The 19229-nt window shown below is 35.0% G+C and overlaps 3 protein-coding genes across 5 annotated transcripts in view; 1 reads left to right on the top strand and 2 right to left on the bottom strand.

The window, feature by feature from the left end:
* LOC136042200 (G-protein coupled receptor Mth2-like) overlaps positions 1–3624 on the bottom strand; it is a 50174-nt gene extending 46550 nt beyond the window's left edge. For both annotated transcript variants that reach the window (XM_065727131.1, XM_065727132.1), the window contains exon 1: positions 2833–3624. In XM_065727131.1, coding sequence (XP_065583203.1) covers positions 2833–3618 — 786 coding nt within the window. In that variant the 5' untranslated portion in view covers positions 3619–3624. The remainder of the gene's footprint in view (positions 1–2832) is intronic.
* Positions 3625–5406: 1782 nt separating this feature from the next.
* Positions 5407–5853, bottom strand: LOC136042207 (uncharacterized). The gene has a single exon (XM_065727142.1). The coding sequence runs from the start codon at positions 5851–5853 to the stop codon at positions 5407–5409; it is 447 nt and encodes a 148-aa protein (XP_065583214.1).
* Positions 5854–13772: 7919 nt separating this feature from the next.
* Positions 13773–19229, top strand: part of LOC136042202 (FAS-associated factor 2-like) — a 64503-nt gene continuing 59046 nt past the window's right edge. The window contains exon 1 of one of the 2 annotated variants that reach the window (XM_065727135.1): positions 13773–13990. In XM_065727135.1, coding sequence (XP_065583207.1) covers positions 13946–13990 — 45 coding nt within the window. In that variant the 5' untranslated portion in view covers positions 13773–13945. The remainder of the gene's footprint in view (positions 13991–19229) is intronic. The other variant, XM_065727137.1, reaches the window with a different exon arrangement.

Below are 19229 nucleotides of genomic sequence, written 5' to 3'. Positions count from 1 at the left end.
AAAATTCATTGAAACCTAGATCTAGATAAGCTGAATGACCTAAAAATGACATATTTGGCCATGAATGTGTTTTACCGGTCTATAATACAAAAGTAACTAACTATTTGATGAGACATTACAGAGATTCTGTATCACAGAAAGGGTAGGACTGAGTACCGTATATCATACCCTGTGAGACTATGTGAGGAACAGAGAGGCATGTCAGAATTTGTGTGTGTCTCTGTCATTGGCGTATTTTCGTCAAATATTGGGGAGGGGAAAAGTCGCAGCCAATTTTCCTAAATCAAGTTAAAGTAACAGTAAAACTGAAGAATGAGTCATATAGTAACAAAAGCGCAAAGATATACTTGAGAAAACTGACCAGTTTCTGTGGATGCTTGAATTATGCAGGCTCATATTTATTTTGACAAGACTTTTGGAGAAATCAAATTTCAGCTGGGGGATGGAGGCAATTGAAAGTTTGGGAGGGGCAGACCATTAGTCTGTGGGGAAGGTACTTTGGGCACATAGTCGTATGTCTAACGAAAGGGTGTGTTTTAATAATCATGATATTAGATCACAGTTTGGCTTGTATGCAAATTTAAACAAGCAATCGGAATTTTCGATCACCGATATTGTCTGTATAATAGTTTTTTGAGTTAGCCTCTGGCAACATCAATATATCTTAAATAATAAAAAAACTAAGTAACTATTAAAAAAGAAAAAGGGAAAGTAAATAACTGGGTGGAAATTTTAGGGTGCCTGTATTGAGTGAGGTTCCTGCAAATTACACTGGTAAATGAAAACAAGTTGCCACGAGTCGGGGGAGCTTATTGTTAAACGATTTCTTACGTAAAATACAGGTCTCAGATGCCAGATGAGGCAGATAACGCCAAATCCTGCTCCAAGAACAAGGGAAGAAAAAGTGAATGAGGCGGTCAAGAATACCACATAATAAGAAGCTTTAAATAAGCCTTAAGAAAACATGTCTTATAAAATGTTCGAAGTCCCAGTCCGCAACAACAAAAATTATAGTCTTATCAGTCTCAGTGCGTAAAAAAAAGAAAAAAAAGAAAAAAGACAGACTGTACAGAAAGCCTTTACCTATAGGCCGTATGAATCGGCGCGTCGTATCTCAGACTTAGTAGGAGTCAGATAGACAAGTCAGAGTGTGTGTATCTAAAAAAAGTGCGTTTTATCAAGTTGTTACTGTCCATAATCATAAATGTGATAAACTCCAAGACACAGCGTGTCTCTTTGAGGAACAAATAAACGTTCAAATGAGGATAAATCCAATTATTTAGACAGCGAAAACAGGCGCAATATTTCGATCTCATATACAGTGATCGTCATCAGTAGAAATACTGACGACGATCGCTGTATATGTGATCAAAATATTAAGACTCTTGCACCTGTTTTCGGTGTCTAAATAAATGGATTTATCCCAATTTCAACGTTTTCAACGTTTATTTGTTAGTCATCTAAAGTCAGTGTGTTCTGAGAAAATTATACCTAATTTAAGTAGTTACGTCGGAAATATGTCTTTTAGAGGAATAAAAAAAAGAAGTTTTTTTCCACTGAAAGTAAGGAGCAACATTAAAACTGAAAACGAACAGTAATTATTATGCATGCGAGGAGGTCGCCCCCGCCTCATTACCTCACTCTTTTCGCTAAAGTCTAAATTTTGTTCCAATTATTTAAGAACGACTCCTGATACAGAAGGACCGTTTAAGTAGAATTATAAGCTTTTTATAAATTCAAAAAAACTTTAGCGTAAAGAAGGAGGTAATGAGGAGGGGGCAACGCTCTCATACACATAATAATTTCTGTTCGTTTTAATTTTTAATGTTGCTCCTTACTTTCATTTGAAAAAAACTTGTTTTTTATTTATTTAATTTTTGGTAATTTTTAATTAATCCTGGGAAATCCAGCCCCCCTTCTATAGAAAATTAACTCCCCCACAAAAACTATTCAGACAAAAGATCCTCCCATGTAAGAAACCTCACCAGGAAATCTCTCTCCCCCCACCGAAAATATCTTTATGCTTCCCAATAGCCAATACCATATGTAAGTAATTGGTGAAGTTAATAGTTTGCAACCCTTCCCCTGGAGGCTGTGGGGGGTCAAGTCATCCTTAAAGACACAGGTATAAATCTTTCGACCATTCTGAAGAATATAGCTATCTCAAAATTTTGATCGAACAATTTTGGATAAAAAAGGGGAATGGGAGGGAGTTAGCCTCCCTTGAATATTTTTGGTTTCTTAAAAGGGCACTAGAGCTTTTGATTTCCGGTCAAACCAGCCCTCCCCGATCTTCTAGGATCACTGGTTCAATTCGCCCTTGAAAAAAAAAATAAACACACATCTGTGATCTTGCTTCTGGCAAAAAATTCTAAATTCCGCGTTTTTGTTTATAGGAGCTTGAAGCCTCTACAGTAGAGTTCTCTTGTATCCTGATTCTCATCGGATGATTTTCATAAGGATCAATAGATTAATTAGAGGGGTTTCCCCCTTTTTCAAAAATTAGGCAAATTCTCTCAGGCTCGCAACTTTTGACGGGTGACATTAGATTTCATGAATTTTATATATTTTGAATAAGCATAAAAATTCGATTCTTTTGATGTATCTATTATTGTCAAGACGGTGTTTCTTACAGTTTCGGTTACTATTGAGCCGCATCGCTCCTTACTTTTAGTTCGTTACCATGAACTGTTTGACTCAGATCATGGTGTTTCAGACTCTGTTAATCTGCGGGAGACGCACCTAAGGGTGCGTGTGCGCCTATAAGAAAAGAGGCAAATTCTATCAACAAAAAGCTGTCCGAGTCCAAAATCATTAAAGTGGTAAACTTACAGGGCAGCATTTCGAAACACAGGAAAACTTTGTGCAGTCCTTTCTGCATACTTCTGCGACGGTCGTTCCCTCTTTTGTAGCAGATAAACAAAAGTTGTTTCCAGCAATTCTCTCTTGAAGCTCGTTTGGCTTTGTAATTGTTAAACTTCCCTTAGAGTCAATATCAAATGTAGGTATCTTGTTAAAATAACAATCGATATCTTTAATACAATATTCGTTTAGGTAAAGATGTTCCTTATCTTTTTGATCACACAATGGCCTTTTCACACTAAGCTTCTCAGTGTTCTCTTCAATATGTGTGAAGCCAGCATTATCTGGAAGCCTCAATGGAAAACTCACAACATTTTTGCTATTTACAGCAACACATTTATTACTTTGTGTGTCAAAGATTTCGTTTGCAGAACAACATGCGCTGACTTTAACCTTTGAAATCAAGTCTTGAAGCTTTTCATAGGGGATAAACTGTATGATATTTTCAGCATCTTTGAGAAAATCTATGCAATAGTTCGGTATGTCTTTTATGACTGTAGAATTCCAAATAAAAGGCTCACTAAAGGTTGTGAAAAAAACTCCCCTTTCGTTAAACGATTCCCATTGTATATTCTTGATCGATGTTATTTTTTCAATTGCTTTTGTACGGTTTTCTTCAAGCTTTTCGCATACGAGTTTATCATCTAGTGAGTATCCTATTGGGCAGCATAAAGTCACTTTTGAGGATTGAGAAAACGCATAATTCTTTGTAAACAATATATAAAACACATAAATAGTTCCTAGCCTTATAAACATGTTGTTACTGTTAGAGTTTTGTTTCAAAATATTTTAGATAAGAAATAAGTTTTACAAAGAAACCACAGACCACAAACCAAAAGGTTTACCTAATGGCTAAGCCTTGCGGAAGAGAATGAATTTAATCTTCAATTCTATTGATATATTTCTGTGCTTTAATAAATTACTTAAATTAAATATTATTTTGTATAAACCACCTGTTATTCTGATATGTAGAAGCACGGTAAATAATAGTGATGGAGAAACTTAGCATAAATAATTGTAATGAGTAAGACATATAGTATGACTTAGAAAGCTGCAAAAAAATAATTATTTTGTTTACATTTTGGTTTTAGTCGCATTTGTTCTCAATGAAATTAAATAAAAATACTACTTGACATCAGAGATGTAGTCAAAACGGGGAGGTGGGGTCCCCTCCAGGTTTCCAAGGTGTCGGCACACAGCGCTGACAATTTGGAAATTTAGCTAATGCGTCCACATTTGTCGGTACACTGGTCGATTTTGTTGGCAGATTCTTTATATACCCTTTCCAAATTCAAAACCCTTGCGACAGCCGTGCAGGCTACAAACTTTGACCATTGTTTTCATATAGTAATGGTTATTTAGAAGTGTACAGACGTTTTCATGGGGACTGTTTTGCGTTGGGATGGGGGTGGGTCGGGGGACGGGATCACACGGGAGCATCTTTCCATGGAGCAATTTTTCATGGGGGAAGAGAATTCCCATGTAAGGAGTGCAGGATTTACTAGCATTGTTTAAAAAAAAAACAATGAGAAAATAAATTCTTTTCTCATAAATTAAAAAGGACATAAAATATTACGTATATAAGTTCGTCTCCTCCACAATACCTTGTTCTTTAAACTACAAAAAGTATTTTTAGCAATGTCAACTATTTATTTTACGCTCTCTTTGATTCAGGGGTCATTTTTACAGATTTGGGACAAAATTCAAGCTTTAGTGTAAAGAGTGAGGTATTGATGAGGGGGCGAACCCCTCATATGCGTAATAGAAATACACAAATATAGAAGGTCGCTACGTAAGTTAATTTGTAAGATTCGAATGTTTATTACTAACAAAAACGTTGCTTACAAAAAAATGAAAAAATCTAATTGTCTTTTTAAGTAACCAAAAATTGGAGGGTAACTAAGCCTCATTCCCCACTCCTTTTTCTTATCAAAATCGCCCGATCAAAACTTTGAGAAAGCCATTTGGCAAAAAAATTAATATGCGAATTTTGTTTTATTTATTCATGTGCGGTAAGCCAAAATCAAAACATACTTTAATTAAAAAACGTACACAAATTAAATACAAAAACAACTTTTTTTAACTGCAAGTAAGGAGCGACATTAAAACTTAAAAAGAACATGAATTATTCCGTATATGAAAGGGGTTGCCCCCTCTTTAGCGCCTCGCTCTTTACGCTAAAGTTTTTTAATTGTTTTAAAAAGTAGAGTTGTGACAAAGAGTCCGATATTATTATTCGATCTCAGACGAATATTCACCATCAGTATCCACCAAAAACCTTCGATTGTGTAAACATGATTTGATTAACTTTAAAGGTACTCCTCTTATTCCCATATTTTCAAGTTTTTTAAATAGAATTTCGTGATTTAAAGTGTCAAAAGCTTTATTAATATGAAGAAAACAATGTAGCTGCTAAGCAATCATCATCTAAAGCATCATTAATGAAAATATGTGTTGCGGCGACGGCATATTCTGTCGATCTATCTTTTAAAAAACCAAACTGGAGCTTCGAAAAAAAAATTCTTTTCCAGAAATGATACAAGTCTAAACTTCATTATTTTTTTCAAAAACCTTAGCCGGTGGAGAAAGGAGTGCAAAAGGACGGTAATTCTTGGGATCTTGAGCCTCCCCTTTTTTAAATATAGGGATTATTTTAGCCTTTTTCAGAAGATCAGGGAAGACACCATATTTTCTGCTCGTATTTATAACATGTGCAAGAGGTTCATATATTTTTCCAGATATTTTCTTTAAAAGATTTGTCGATATATCATCTATTGAAGCCGAATTTCCTCTCTTTAAATCACTAATAGCTTTTAGGTATTCATCAAATGATACCGGTAGCATATAAAATGACTTATCTTTGTTTTGGGGCAAAAATCGTGTATAGTCTGATGACTTATCCAAAAGATCCCTAACCAATTCTTCGCCAATTTTAGGTAAATAATTCTGCGATATCCTTTTTGTCAGTTGATTCATTAGCGTCAATTCCATTATTAAGAAAAGTCGGTGTTGCTCTTCGTTTATTTTTATTTAATTTATCACACAAGATTTCCCATATTTTCTGCTGGGACGCAGCTGAAGATATTTCCTTCTCATAATAATTTCTTTCACTTTTTCTCTAAGTTCTAGTCAGAGTATTTTTGTATAATTTAAATTTCTGGATGTTTTAATCAGATGGATAATTGCATTTAATTTTGTATAGTCTATTTTTTTCTTTCATACATTTTAACAGTCTCGGGGATATCCATGGTTTTTGTGGCATTGACTTGGGTGTTTTCCTTTTAACTTTCAGACATATATCATTATCAACATCATTAAATGATTTATAAAACATTTCCAATGCCTTGTTTGCATCCTCAGTACTGACTACTTCCTTCCAATCTATATCTTTTAGCCTAATAATTAAACGCGCAATAGACTCATCATTTATTATACGAGCTGTTCTTTCATTACGTTTATTTTTTTTTTTTTTTTAATCTGACCAAATTAAATTCAGAAATTATCACACCGTGATCTGACATATCGTTTAATATGACAAAAGTTGAAAAACAAATAATATTAGAAAAAATATAGCGCTCTCCGATACTGAGATGTTAACTCGAGGGGAGCATTGAATGAACTGAACTACTGCTACTACAACTGTTGCTATTACACAAGCTAAGGGTATTAAGGTAACGATTTCAATTAATATTTAGGTGGATGTTAAACTAACCCAAAACGAACTATGAGCGCAAAAATTTTCAAAAAGGTGACAAAGTAATATCTTGAGAATGACTTACATTATTAAGTTAGACATTTAAGGGTAAATTGTGGTGGATTTTGAACTAGCCAGAAGCCACTATGTGTATACTATTAGTACTATCCGTATAGTTACTGTAACTAGTAACGCTAAGGGTTTCAAGGAAAAACCTTTTGTGAACCGCTAAGGGGAGTATCAGCTAAAGAAAAAACTATATTTTTTCAGGTTTCCAAAAAGGTATATATGCAAAATCATAGGCAGCACTTCTCTATAATAGCTAGTAATATCATTGAAATTTCAAAAGGAGCTAATTCAGTCGGAAACTAAAAGTTCTGGTGCCCTTTTGATAAGATAAAAGCGTTTGAATGGCAAGCAGCCCTCCTTCCAAGCCCTCCTTCTGAGCCTATTCCTTTTTCAAACATATGTCATCAAAATTTTGAGACAACCATTTCGCTCAGCATAGTACAACGCCCACAGTTACGCAGTTTCCCTATTATACTTTAAAACTAAATGTTGCTTTAAAACTGAATAAATGGTACTGCGTGTATGAGACCTCAGCAATATTTCGAAAGCAACTGGGGTTATTAAGCAAAAACTTTCAGGGCTACTACTATTACTGCTTCTGCTCTCACAATTTAGATAAATCAAAAGAGTGTAAGTGTATCCAGGTTTTCAAAGAGCATAGATAAAATTGTTGTTAATGGTATTAACTTTTATTTATCAGGTCAACCTGAGGAAGTATAAAACTAAATTAAACATTACTATTTGTGTTAACATTAAAAAAAATTGAACTCCAACGTGCAAATTGGAAGCCAAAATACGGATCCTTACATAAAAACGAAAAGAGATAAAATACTTTTTTCCGTGAAAAAGATTATGTCAATTAAAAAACGAGCAGAAATGTATTTAAAAAAAACTTTTTTCATAAAACAAGTTTTTTGAAGAGAAGTAAAGAGCTCCATTGAACTAAAAAAAGTTTTTAGTAAAGTACAAATTATGTTGTGGTTATAAGAAAGCATAGGGTTTGTCTCACTATTCCTGTTAATTTTTACTCGTTTTGAAATTGACTCAAAACGGTATGAGTGCATTGGGTATACCCTATACCATAATAGAAGCAATAGAAGGAGCAACGGAAGTAGTAGTTGGCTACTAGTTGTAAGCAGTCACAGTATCCCCTTTGTGCTTTTTTGGTCAAGTTCACTTCTCACACCCTGAAAATTTCAATTTAATACCTTAAACAGCTTTTTGATACGTCCTATTGATAACCAGCATGCATATAATGTTTTTTGACTTTTGCCAACGCTCCGCTCTGCAATCCCTTAAAGCTCCACATTAATTTCATTAGCCTTAGTAATATTAGTAATAACAGCAGTAGTACTATTACTAGTAGTAGTAGTATGCACATAGTGAATTTCCATTAGCTCAAAATACTCCTCAGAATGCTAAAAGTTTCAACCTACTACTCATAACCATTCTTGATATACTGCTAATAAGCCCATTGCTAGCCTGCTCATATACAGCGTGCTTCAATTTAATTTTAAATGCCCTGAACATTTTCTGAACATGTCTGGCTAATATCTTTTGCCTTAATAGTAGTATTAGTAGTAATAGTAGAAGTAGCAGAGGTACTATACATATAGTACCTTTTGGTTGGCTTAACATCCGCCTTACCGTGCACAGAAAATTTCCACTGAATACTCTAAGCATTTCCTGAGATATAGCTGATACGGCATTTTAAAAACCTACATGCGTGTTTCACTTTAGTTCATTATCCTCTTCCAAATTCCCTAGAAGTATCCTTGTAATCCCGTTAGCTTCAGTAATGCTAGTAGTAGTTGTACTAGCAGCTGTTGTAGCAATCATAACAATTGCAGGAGTAATAGTAGTTGTTGTAGTCGCAGTAGTATTAGCAGCGCTAATAGCTGTTATAGTATGCATATTATACATTTTGTCTAGTTCAACATCCTTCCATACATGTCCTATAAGGCTCGATTCAATACCCTAGGCTATTCCTGGATTACTGTTGATACGCCCTTTTGACAACTTGTTTAAACAGAGTATGTTTTACTTGGTTCAATAAGCCACCTTAACCATTCCCTGAAATTGTCAACCTCCTACCTTAAGTCTTAGTAGTAGTAGTCGTAGCAATAATAGTAAAAGAAGCAGCAGTAGAAATAGTTTCGATATGTACAGTGACATTAACAGAGTGCCTTTTGGTTAGTTCAACGTCCTTCTCAACAGGACCCGGAAGTTTCAACTTAATACTCTAAACTATTCCTAAAATATTTCTCATAAACTCTTTTGAAAACCTGAATGTACACAGTCTGTTTTTATTTGCTTTAACACTCCCCTAAATGTTTCCTGAAAATTCCACCTTAGCAATAGTGGTAAAATATGCATAGCTCCTTTTGCTTAGTCCAACATCCCTCTCAAAATGCCCTAGGTCAATAAATCATTCCCCTCATCATTCCTTTATTGTCCCAAGTTAATATTCTTAACCATTCTTGAGGCTCCCCTTTTTTGACAGCCTGTATGCACATAACAAGTTTGGTACTCTCAAGATTCTCTGAAAGCTTTACTTGAATCAACTTGGTCTTTTTGGACGCCCAACGTCAAATATACCTTCTTTCTTAATAACAAATACTGTTTATAAACAATGGGCAAATTGCTTAACTTACAGCTCTTACTCTGAAGGGTTTATATGCCCAACATTTCCAGAGACGTATTTACTCGACCTTTCCATTGTGCTGAAGAAAAAGATGATCTCAAAATTTTGATTGGATGAATTTGAAGAATAAATGGGATTGAGAGGGGGCAGACTGCCATTCAATTACTCTTGGCTTTTAAAAACAGCACTAAAAAATTTTCCCTTCCATTCGAAAGAAATTTCGTATTTTAATGATTTTCAGTCAATAATAATGCTTTACTGCCTATGATACTGCTAGTATGCTCTATTTTAAACCAGCACACATGTAGTTTTTGTTTAATTGAGGCACCCTTAAACGCTCCCTTAAAGTTTCAACTTAATATCCTAAGCCTCAATAAATATAGCAAGCGCAATAGTAGTATTAAAAGCATATACCTAGTGTCTCTTGATTAGTTCAAAATTTGTCTCAACATACCATGGAAGCTCCAACTTAATGATGCAGGCCGTTCTTAAAATATTGCAGTTTTTTTTTACTTCTACATTCATGGCACCAGGTGCTTAAAGGTCCACTATTCGCTTACCTCGTCCCGAAATCTCAAAGTTTTAAATGTCTGCTGAATCTTTTTTTGAAGGAGTCAACAGAGAGATTTGTAGGAATGATATGCCAAGATAGATCATTCCAGACACAAATGCAGCGCCGGATGAAGTTGTTCCTCAAGTACTTTGTTCTTGGTGTTTCCTCCTTTAGATAATTGGAGCGAGCTGTGTGTCTTTGTATCGGCCTAGACGGCTGGAAAAAGGCAGGCACAATACAAGAGAGCTCGTTTAAGGGAGACAAATTCACGTAACTGTAGAAAACAGCCATCAACACTACATCGAAACTTTTATTTAGAGGCTCAAGCAAGACATATGTAGAGGTGCAGCCCACCCTATTTTCCTATTTCGGATCTTCAGGAGTGGTGCCAACACTGTTTTTGGAGCACCGGCATATAGTGAACATCCATATTTAGCTGCGGGTCTAATATAGGACTTGCAGGATGGGATAATCGAGCTGGATGGAAAAAGGTTTTGCGGTAAAGAGCAGCTCCCAACTTTCCTGCGTAGGCAGTTTTTATTTGATCAAGGTTACTAATTCTAAGTGAGATTGATGGAGAAATGAGTCTTCATTAGTACAAAGCCCATCGACTGCGTTTACACTTTCATTTTTCAAAATGAAACTGAGGTGTTCACGTGGCAACTTTAATTGGATATTAAGAAGCTCCTTTGTTTTCGATGCAATGAAGTTGGTCATCCATGCATCAGATCACTTTTCGATTTTAAAAAGATACATCTGTTGGGAAAGAGAGGCTTGCGACGGATCTTCGGGTTTTGGGACGGCTGAGTGTGTCGCAGTATTGAAAGGGAAGTGATGCAGAAGGCTTTGGAGATTGTCTTCCGTGTCGTTTATGCTGATGAGGAAAAGTTTAGATCCCAAGACGCTGCCCTGGGGATCCCCTGCTTTCACTGGATATTTGTGGGAAGTGACACCGTCTAGGAAAAATCGCAGTGAACAATCAAAAAGAGAGCTCTCAATTAATTTTAAAGGACATCCACGAACACCGTACATCAAGGCTTTCTTTAGCAAGCCGCGGTGCTATACTCTGCTAAAAGATTTAGCAATGTCGAATGGCAACATCCTAATGTGATAGCCTTTTGCTAGAAGTTCGATCCGTCCATGATGTAACTAGGCTGTCTAATGTTGAGCATTTTCGGTGAAATTCATATTGGCGACCCCCAAAAGGTCGTTTGATTTCAAGAACTGTTGAAGTGTTTATTTGAGCCGCTCTCATTGACCTTGCTAACGCAAGAGAGGATGCTGATTGGCCTATAGGAGCCCACGCTCATTAGATCCCTATCTGGCTTTAGGGTAAGTATAATACTAGCGGACTTGCATGTTTTGTGTGAGAATTCCAGAGCAAAAACATCCGAATAAGCAATGACAAATGTCCAACTATTTCTGGACTGCAGGATTCGAGGACAACACTTGGTATGTTGTCAGAACCTGTGGCTTTGGTCAAATCAAGATACCACAAAATACAGAGGTTATTAGGAGCAGAAAAATTCACACGATCCAGGCCGATATTAGTTTGGTCAGAGAAATTTTTGCACTTCTCAACCGTCACCATTCAGATCCGAAAATTCAGTAAAAACCTTCCAAAAATTTCGGCCTTCGCCTTTGGATCTTTTACCACAGTTCCATTAAGCTTTACAGAAGGAATTGAAGTCCCCTTGGACGACGGTAAAGCCTTCTAAGTAAATGTCCACCGACTCTTTGCAGTAACGTAAAACACCCTTTCACAATCTGCATGCTCAAACTTTTTTAATTTGATTCAACATCAACCTAAATACTCTTGGGAAGCCTCACTTTAATACCTTTTGCTTCAATTGTAGTAATAGTGGTAAAATTAGTAGTGGCACTAGCAGTATGCTGTATGTACATAGCACCTTTTTTTCCCAATAGACTGAAAATTTCAACTTTTACCATAATTTGTTCATAACGTATCGCTAATACGTCCTCTTGACAGCTTGTAAGTGCTTAGTCTGCTTTGATTTGGTTGAAAACTGTTCCAACATTCCCCAGAATGTTCACGTTAATACGCTTAGCTTTGATAGCAGCAGCAGTAATGCTAATAGTTATAGTTGTAGCAGTAGACTTAGTACTATTAACTTTACATCTATTTACAGTAGTAGACATATTAGTAGCTGTGGCATGCAATTATTGCCTTTTGATCCCTTGTACAACATTTCGACATGTAAAATTAAAAGTTAAGGCGCAAAAAGTGTACTCTACGGAAAATCCTCACCGTGAAAAATCGTCTCATGCAGAAAATACCTCATGAAAAAATATCCATATACATCCCAATAACAAAACCATGAGTAAAGTTTGGGCAAGTTCCATAGCTTACAACTCATTCTTCAAAGACTTTAGGGGTCATTTCATCCCCAAGTTGGGTCTTTTAAATATGCTTAACAAAATAGCTACCTCAAAATTTTGTTAAGATGACTTTTAGAAAAAAAAGGGCACGTTATGGGAGACTAGTTGCCCTCCTTTTTTTGTCACTTAAAAAGGGAAATAGAACTTTTAATATCTGATTTAATGAGGCTTCTCTCAATCTATTAGGACAATGTGTTCAATTTGAACATCCCTTGGGGAAAAAACAACAGATAAACACGCATCCGTGGTCATTCTCTTAGCAAAAACAGATTTATGCAGATGGGAGCTTGAAAGCTTTACACTGGGTTTGAATGATAAGCCGAATCAGATGGTGAGGGTTTCACTCAGATATTTTGACTTTTTGTGGATTTCTTCTCCATTAACTTAGCACACTAAAATCTACAAAATCACTATAAAAATATAAGGCTAAATATAGTGAGGTCCAATCATGCTTTCTCGAATTATAATGAGAGAAATGGTTAGGGCATGTCCTGTGGATGAGGGATGACACATTGCTTAAGATTTTTCTTTTCGTTCAACTGTTTAGGGCTAAACGGAAATCATGTGATACTCGGTTTGGGTGGGAGGACGTTCTACGGAAAGATTAAAAGGAAATGTGAACTTCCCAGGAAGCTCCGAACAGGTGCAGCTGTGTTGGGCGCATGTGGCTTAGCGCTGTGTTAGTAGTATTAGTAGTAACAAATCGCTGCGATTTCTTTGTAGTATTAGCAGTAAATATAAACAAATCTCTGGCTTGCCGCCACACCTATGGTACCGGCTACGCGTCTCCAAATTTTTTCTATGCTGGCGCATCTTTTATTGGCGGCATACCACCAATAAATCGACGTGGTGTCGAGATTTAGCATTCGAGATACATTATAATAGATTAGTTTTCTAAAAATGAAAAGTGGCCTTTGTCGTATTGTATTTTCTGGTTTAGATAGCGTCAGGATTTTTTTAATGGTCCGAAAATCTTCTAATTTTGCCAAAAAGTGCTAGTAATGAGTCGTTCAAATCTTTTAAATTTCTTTAAATAGTTTCATATGTCCTTGAAGTCCTGTAAAATCGGATATAGGATTGAGCAAAAGGACAATCGGGATATTGAGAAAGAAACACTAAAAAATTCTTCGCACAGCGTTATAATATTTTTTAATATGGTTCTTAATTAGCCTATATCATTCCTAAAAGAACTTTGCCATACTTTACCTTCAACCCCCCAAACCTTACATGCAAATATATAGTCTAAATTATACATTTCTCATTTTCTGTTTTTCGATTATGTAACTCTTTTGCTAAAATAATTAAATGGCTAAGAAACAAAGTCAACAAAACCAAGAAACAGAAATATACAAGGGGAATGTTTAATTTGGGCTATATTTTGGCAAATTAGGGGGTGGGGGTAAAATAAATTGTGCTAAGACCACAATCCTCACTTCGTTGTATACAGAAAAATTGTAGTCGACACATTGTGAAAGCACTTCAACTGGGGCTTAGCCCCTTTAGCCCGAATATCTCCTTATTCGTTAACGCTGTATCTTCAATCTAGCATTATTGAGGAAGCAGAAGGAAATAAACGACAACCTAAAATTTTTGTTGTTGAGATTTCTTGATTTGCAAAGAGAGAAAAAGGGAAGGGTTAAATAGTCCTGACTAAAAATTCAGAATATTTAACAGATTAAGTTAAACAGCTTATCTGGAAAAAGGGGCTCAAATAAGAAGAAGCATGGAGGGGGAGCATCAAAGAGACCAAATCCTTGCTCACTTCCAGGTAGGCCTAGTTTTGCTTAGATGGGTATTTATTTTGCTCATCCAGTATAGGGTAAAGGTTTAGTTTAGGGGATATTGAGATGGAAACATGTTGAGAAGACAATTCTTAATTCATAATAGGCTATACAGCCCACTTGTTTCTAATGCATTTTAGCTTCACTTTACTTTATCTTCATCCTGAATTGTACATTTTCTATGAATTCTGCAAATGCATTTTGTTTTAAACAACATAGGCTAGCTTAAATTGAATCATTTAGCCTATGCTAGCCTGTTACAAAACAAGAAACAGAAAACAAAATGACAAGATGCACTGAAAATATTTAATTTTGGTAAACTTTTTGTATAAAAATAAATAACCTAGGATAAAAATGGATAGGCCTATATCATTTGATGCATTTTTCAGGCTTGTATAATTCAATAGCCTAATTACTTTTAATACAACTTATCTCTAAAGGGCCCAAAATGTAGGCCTAACTTATTTTTTTTTTACCATACAGAGAAGCTATCAAAACTAGTAATGGTTTTGAAAAGTGGTCAAAAACATACCATTATTTTGTAGGCTAAATGAATTACTTAAGAGTAATATAGCATAGGCTACTACAAAAGCACTTATGTATATCAAAATAATTTCGTAAGCCTACTTACCCTAATAAGCATTTTTAATCCAACACATTTTATAATTTTGCTAAGGGGTGCATTTTCTCTGTAATAATCTTTGCTTTTGCAAAACAATAGTGCTGAATTTGTTAAGAATTATCTGAATTTAAGCTGTTACTTCCCAAATAATGGTATTAGTAAAATTTATGGTAAAATTCTAGTTAAATGACTTCTTGCTATCTCAAAAAGGGTTTAGATTAGGAAAATGAAACTTTCAGGGATGAATCTACAGACTAAAGTATGTCCTGAGAAGGTGTTTCAAAGCAACTACCTCCACTTCTTCTCCCTCTAGATGGCCCTGACCTTTGATGACCTTCAAAAATATGTATGTTATAAAAGTGAAACCTTGCAAAATAGATCATCTGATTGAATGAAGTACAACAAAATTCTACTCAAATAACAGGAATAGTATTTTCGAAAGTAAATGCAGAGAAAAGGCAACTAGTAACTGAATTTAAGGTAAAATGTTGTTTTGTCAAAATTTTGATTGGTATAGACCTGTCATGTAGGCAAATTTCAGGGCCCTCTAGAGATAGAAGGAGTAGAGGTGGGTACTTTAAAATACCTTCCCAGGATATACTTTAGCCTGTAGAACCATCTTTGAAAGTTTCATTTTCCTAACCCAAACCCTTTCCAAGATAGCAAGAAGTCAATTAACTAGAATTTACCAAATTTTTCATACTGGGTCAGTACCACAATTTTTGCAGCATGACCTTTGTTTTAATTTTTTGCAAGTGCAGATGCTATTGATCTATTTCCTATGAGGTCTAAAGAATTGAACCCTTAACTGGTTGGGTGTATTTGTTGCATAACTGATTGGGTATGGTAAATATTTACCCCATAACAAAAATGCTTGTAAATAGAAAGATATTTCAGTTGTTGTAAAATTATTGTAAAATAAACACCCTGTTCAGCAAAATTAGTAAAATATGGTATTCTCTAGAAAATATAGAGTGAATTTGTTCTTTTAGAGTTGTCCTGTAGCTACAAGACCAGTTGAGCTTTTTTTTTAGCTCTGAGTGAATTTTTGTTGAAGCTTTTGCTATTTCTAGGCTTAGAAAGACAATACCCCTCCTCTATTTTGAATACCAATAGCTAGAATGTTCTTCAAATACAAATAAACTTGAGTTTTGTAAAAATACTATCTAATTTGGGGTACATACATTTGATTAATGCTCATTTTGTAAATAATAAATATACTTTGATTTGCTTAGATTTGAAGGCTAAGATTAATTTGGGCCTAATTCCCTGACACTTCAAGCATCTTTAAGTTTCTGGACACTCCCTAATCACATTAGTTTGCTCTTTTTTTTTATCTCCTTTCCCAGGAAAAAAATTATTTATGACTTCCAATTTATTTTCTTTTCTGCAAACACACTCATTCATCAACAGTAAAAAAAAAAAAACACAAACTATGTCCTCATTTGTTTTGTTTTGTTTCCATCTCAGTGTAGACATTAAAATAAACAACAATTTATTCTGCCATCTGTTTATTGTAGTGACAATAGGTAACTGCATTCTTGCCATCAATGTTTATTTTACCAAGCATGTTTTTGTTTGCCCAATGTGTCTGTTGCAATACTGTCCTATGCACCTCTAAGAAATGCTTAGCAAAACAAATGCCAAGGTTGTCTAGGGTTAAAAGGCCATTTGACCTTAGTAAAGTGTATCAGAGTGATAAAGTGTATTAAAGTAGAGATATGAGATATAAGATATGCATTTATTAAGAAAAGAAAACAAACGTTATTTTCCATTTGCATGCCAAGAAAGGCAATAAGCTTGTAAGGGCAAGCAAGGTTATCACCCTTGGCTAATTAAAGCCACATCCATATCATGCTATTCAATACAAAAGAAATTAAACTGATGAAGGAAGAAAGGAAAAAAGAGAAAGAGGAAAAAGACAAGAAGAAGAGTGAAAAAAATTAAATCTTTAAATGTTGCAATACTACCTAAAATAAAGTTATGTGTATGGTTAAAGATCCTTAACTGTAGTTTTTAGTTTTCATGGATGCCATTTGTCAACTGCAGCTTATCAATAGTTGCATAATTGATCCCAATTTAGTATTTAGTTCATTTATTATTATATCAGTTCATTTATTATTATTATTATTATTATACTTTATGTAAAAGTCCTTTTACATAAAAACTTATAAAATATTTAAATATTTATTTCATAAAAACCTTAATTAGATCTTAAATCCTTCATTATTAAATATCTAATTATTATTGTCATTATTCAGATCTTTTGATCTTCATGCTAAAGAGAAGGAAATGATTGAAGGTTTTTTCTGCTTTTGTGATCATGTTGAAATTTGATGCAGTTATTGCAAATTGGCACCAAAAACTAGAAAATTTCTTTAACTCAAATCAGTGCCATTTTCTTTGCAAATTGACACAAAAAAAGGTATATGTGTTCTAGGCTATAGACTAGGTAACATTGCTGCAGACCCACATGCCAAATAATATTACTTTCTGAAGTTTTTTTGTAGGAAGATTATGTAAGCAATTCATTAAAAGAAATTAGCCTAATCAGATGTTATTAAGGCTGTATAATGCTAGAGAAGGGCTAGTTAAATACCAATTTATAACTCAGTCATAAGTACTTCACGTCCTCCCAGTCTTTGGGTAGTTTTGCATAATGATAACTACAAGGTACTGTAAAATATTGGTAAAACAGATAAAATACCAATTTTACAAATATCCATGAAATTGTGGTAAAATATGTAAAATATCCAATTTGACCATTTACAGCTGTAAGAATGCTCTAGACACATTCTATGCAGTTTGTTGAGTTGGTCCTTGCAGTACCCTGTTTTGCATATGCACAGACCCTGGTTGCATTCCAGTCAGGTGAACAATGACATAGAATGCAGTGCTGATTTTTGTGGCCAAACAGCAGAACTTAAGTGTTTTAATTACTTGCAAACTTAATTCTTGCAATATTTACACTAACTTTTGAAGTTAGTGTCTTCTTGATCATAAATGAATGCTCTAGACACATTCTATGCAGTTTATTGAAGTGGTCCTTGCAGTACCCCTATTTGCAGATACACAGACCCTGGTTGTATTCCAGTTAGGTGAATAAGAACAGAAAATGCAGTGCTGATTTTAAGAAAGGGGAAGTACCTAATGATTTTAGGAAAACCTTAATTAAACCACTGTATAAGAAAGATGACAAGAGCGAGTGTTGTAATTATTAAGGTAGTAGTTTGATCTCTGTAGGTAGCAAATTACTTAGCATTATGATACGTTTTAGACTGAGAGATGATGTAGACAAAGTTCTAAGCAAAGAACAGTGCAGTTTTAGAAAAGGTAGAGGATGTGTTGACCAAGTTTCACTCTTAGGCTAATAATTGAGAAGTGCCTTTGTTGTCAAACACCTTTGGTCCTCAGTTTTATTGATTATGAGCAAGATTTTGATTCTGTTGATAGAAGAGCGTTAGCTAAGGTCTTATCCTTATATGATATACCAGAAAAATACAATAAAGTGATTTGTGCTATGTATGAAAATGATAATTCTGTGGTTAAGGTAGGAAATGAGTTTAACAACTGGTTTTGCACTAAATCAGGAGTTAAGCAGGGTTGTGTTCTATCCCCCTTTATATGGATGATATTGATGGACTTTGTTTTAAAGAGCACAGGAAAGGCAATGGGAGATCACGGAATCAAATGGGGAGGAAAAACGCTCCTGGACTTAGATTATGCTGATAATTTAAGCATATTAGTTGAAAGTGTGAGCAAAATGAATGCATTTTTAGAGGTTTTGTGAGTTTGGGGTGCTAAAATAGGCTTGAAAATTAAAGTTAAGAAGACTAAGTCACTAAGACTAGGAGTAAGTGAAGATGAAAAGATGACATTGGGTAACAAAAAGATTGATCAGGTTAGCAGCTTTACTCACCTTGATAGTATTTTTAGTAAAGACAGTGGGAGCAGTGAAGATGTTAAAAGTCAAATAGCTAAGGCTCAGGGTGTTTTTTCACAGTTAAAACAAGTTTGAAAGAATAGGAAGATAAGTCTGCAAACCAACATTAGAATATTGGAAGCTATAGTCTTGACAGTGGTTAAATATGACTCTGAAGCATGGTTGCTCCAAAAAGCAGACACAAATTTAATAGATGTTTTCCAGAGAAATTGCCTATGGATTGATCTGGATACCTGGCTGATTGACCATATTTCAAACAGTAGTTTGTACAAATAATGTGGTTTAATCTGGCTTTCTAGGCTATAATGAAAGAAAGGTTGAGATGGCTAGGCCACATTCTGCAGAAGAAAGATGACAGATTGCTAAAGATTGTCCTTTTTGGCCAACTGTCTGGGGCTACACAGAAAGCAGGTTGTCATAAAGAAAAATTTAAAGGAAATGGGAACTTCCTGGAAGGGTGTAAAAAGGGAGGCCTTGAATAGAATAGGTTGGAGGAGGAGCGTACATAGCTGTGTAGGCCTCAGGCAGCTAGTTGCTGCAGTGAGTTATTAGTAGTAGTAGTAGTAGTTTTTGCAGATGCACAGACCCCTTTTTCCAGATGTACAGACCCTGGTTGTATTCCAGTTAGGGGAACAAGAACAGAGAATGCAGTACTGATTTT

The sequence above is a fragment of the Artemia franciscana genome, unplaced genomic scaffold (assembly GCF_032884065.1).
Source record: "Artemia franciscana unplaced genomic scaffold, ASM3288406v1 PGA_scaffold_75, whole genome shotgun sequence".
NCBI lineage: Eukaryota > Metazoa > Arthropoda > Branchiopoda > Anostraca > Artemiidae > Artemia > Artemia franciscana.
The sequence above is the reverse complement of the archived record's forward strand: the minus strand, read 5'-3'. Positions and strand labels throughout refer to the sequence as shown.

Coding starts and splice junctions, on each gene's coding strand:
- LOC136042207 (XM_065727142.1), bottom strand. CDS start 5,853: ATGGAATTGACGCTAATGAATCAACTGACAAAAAGGATATCGCAGAAT.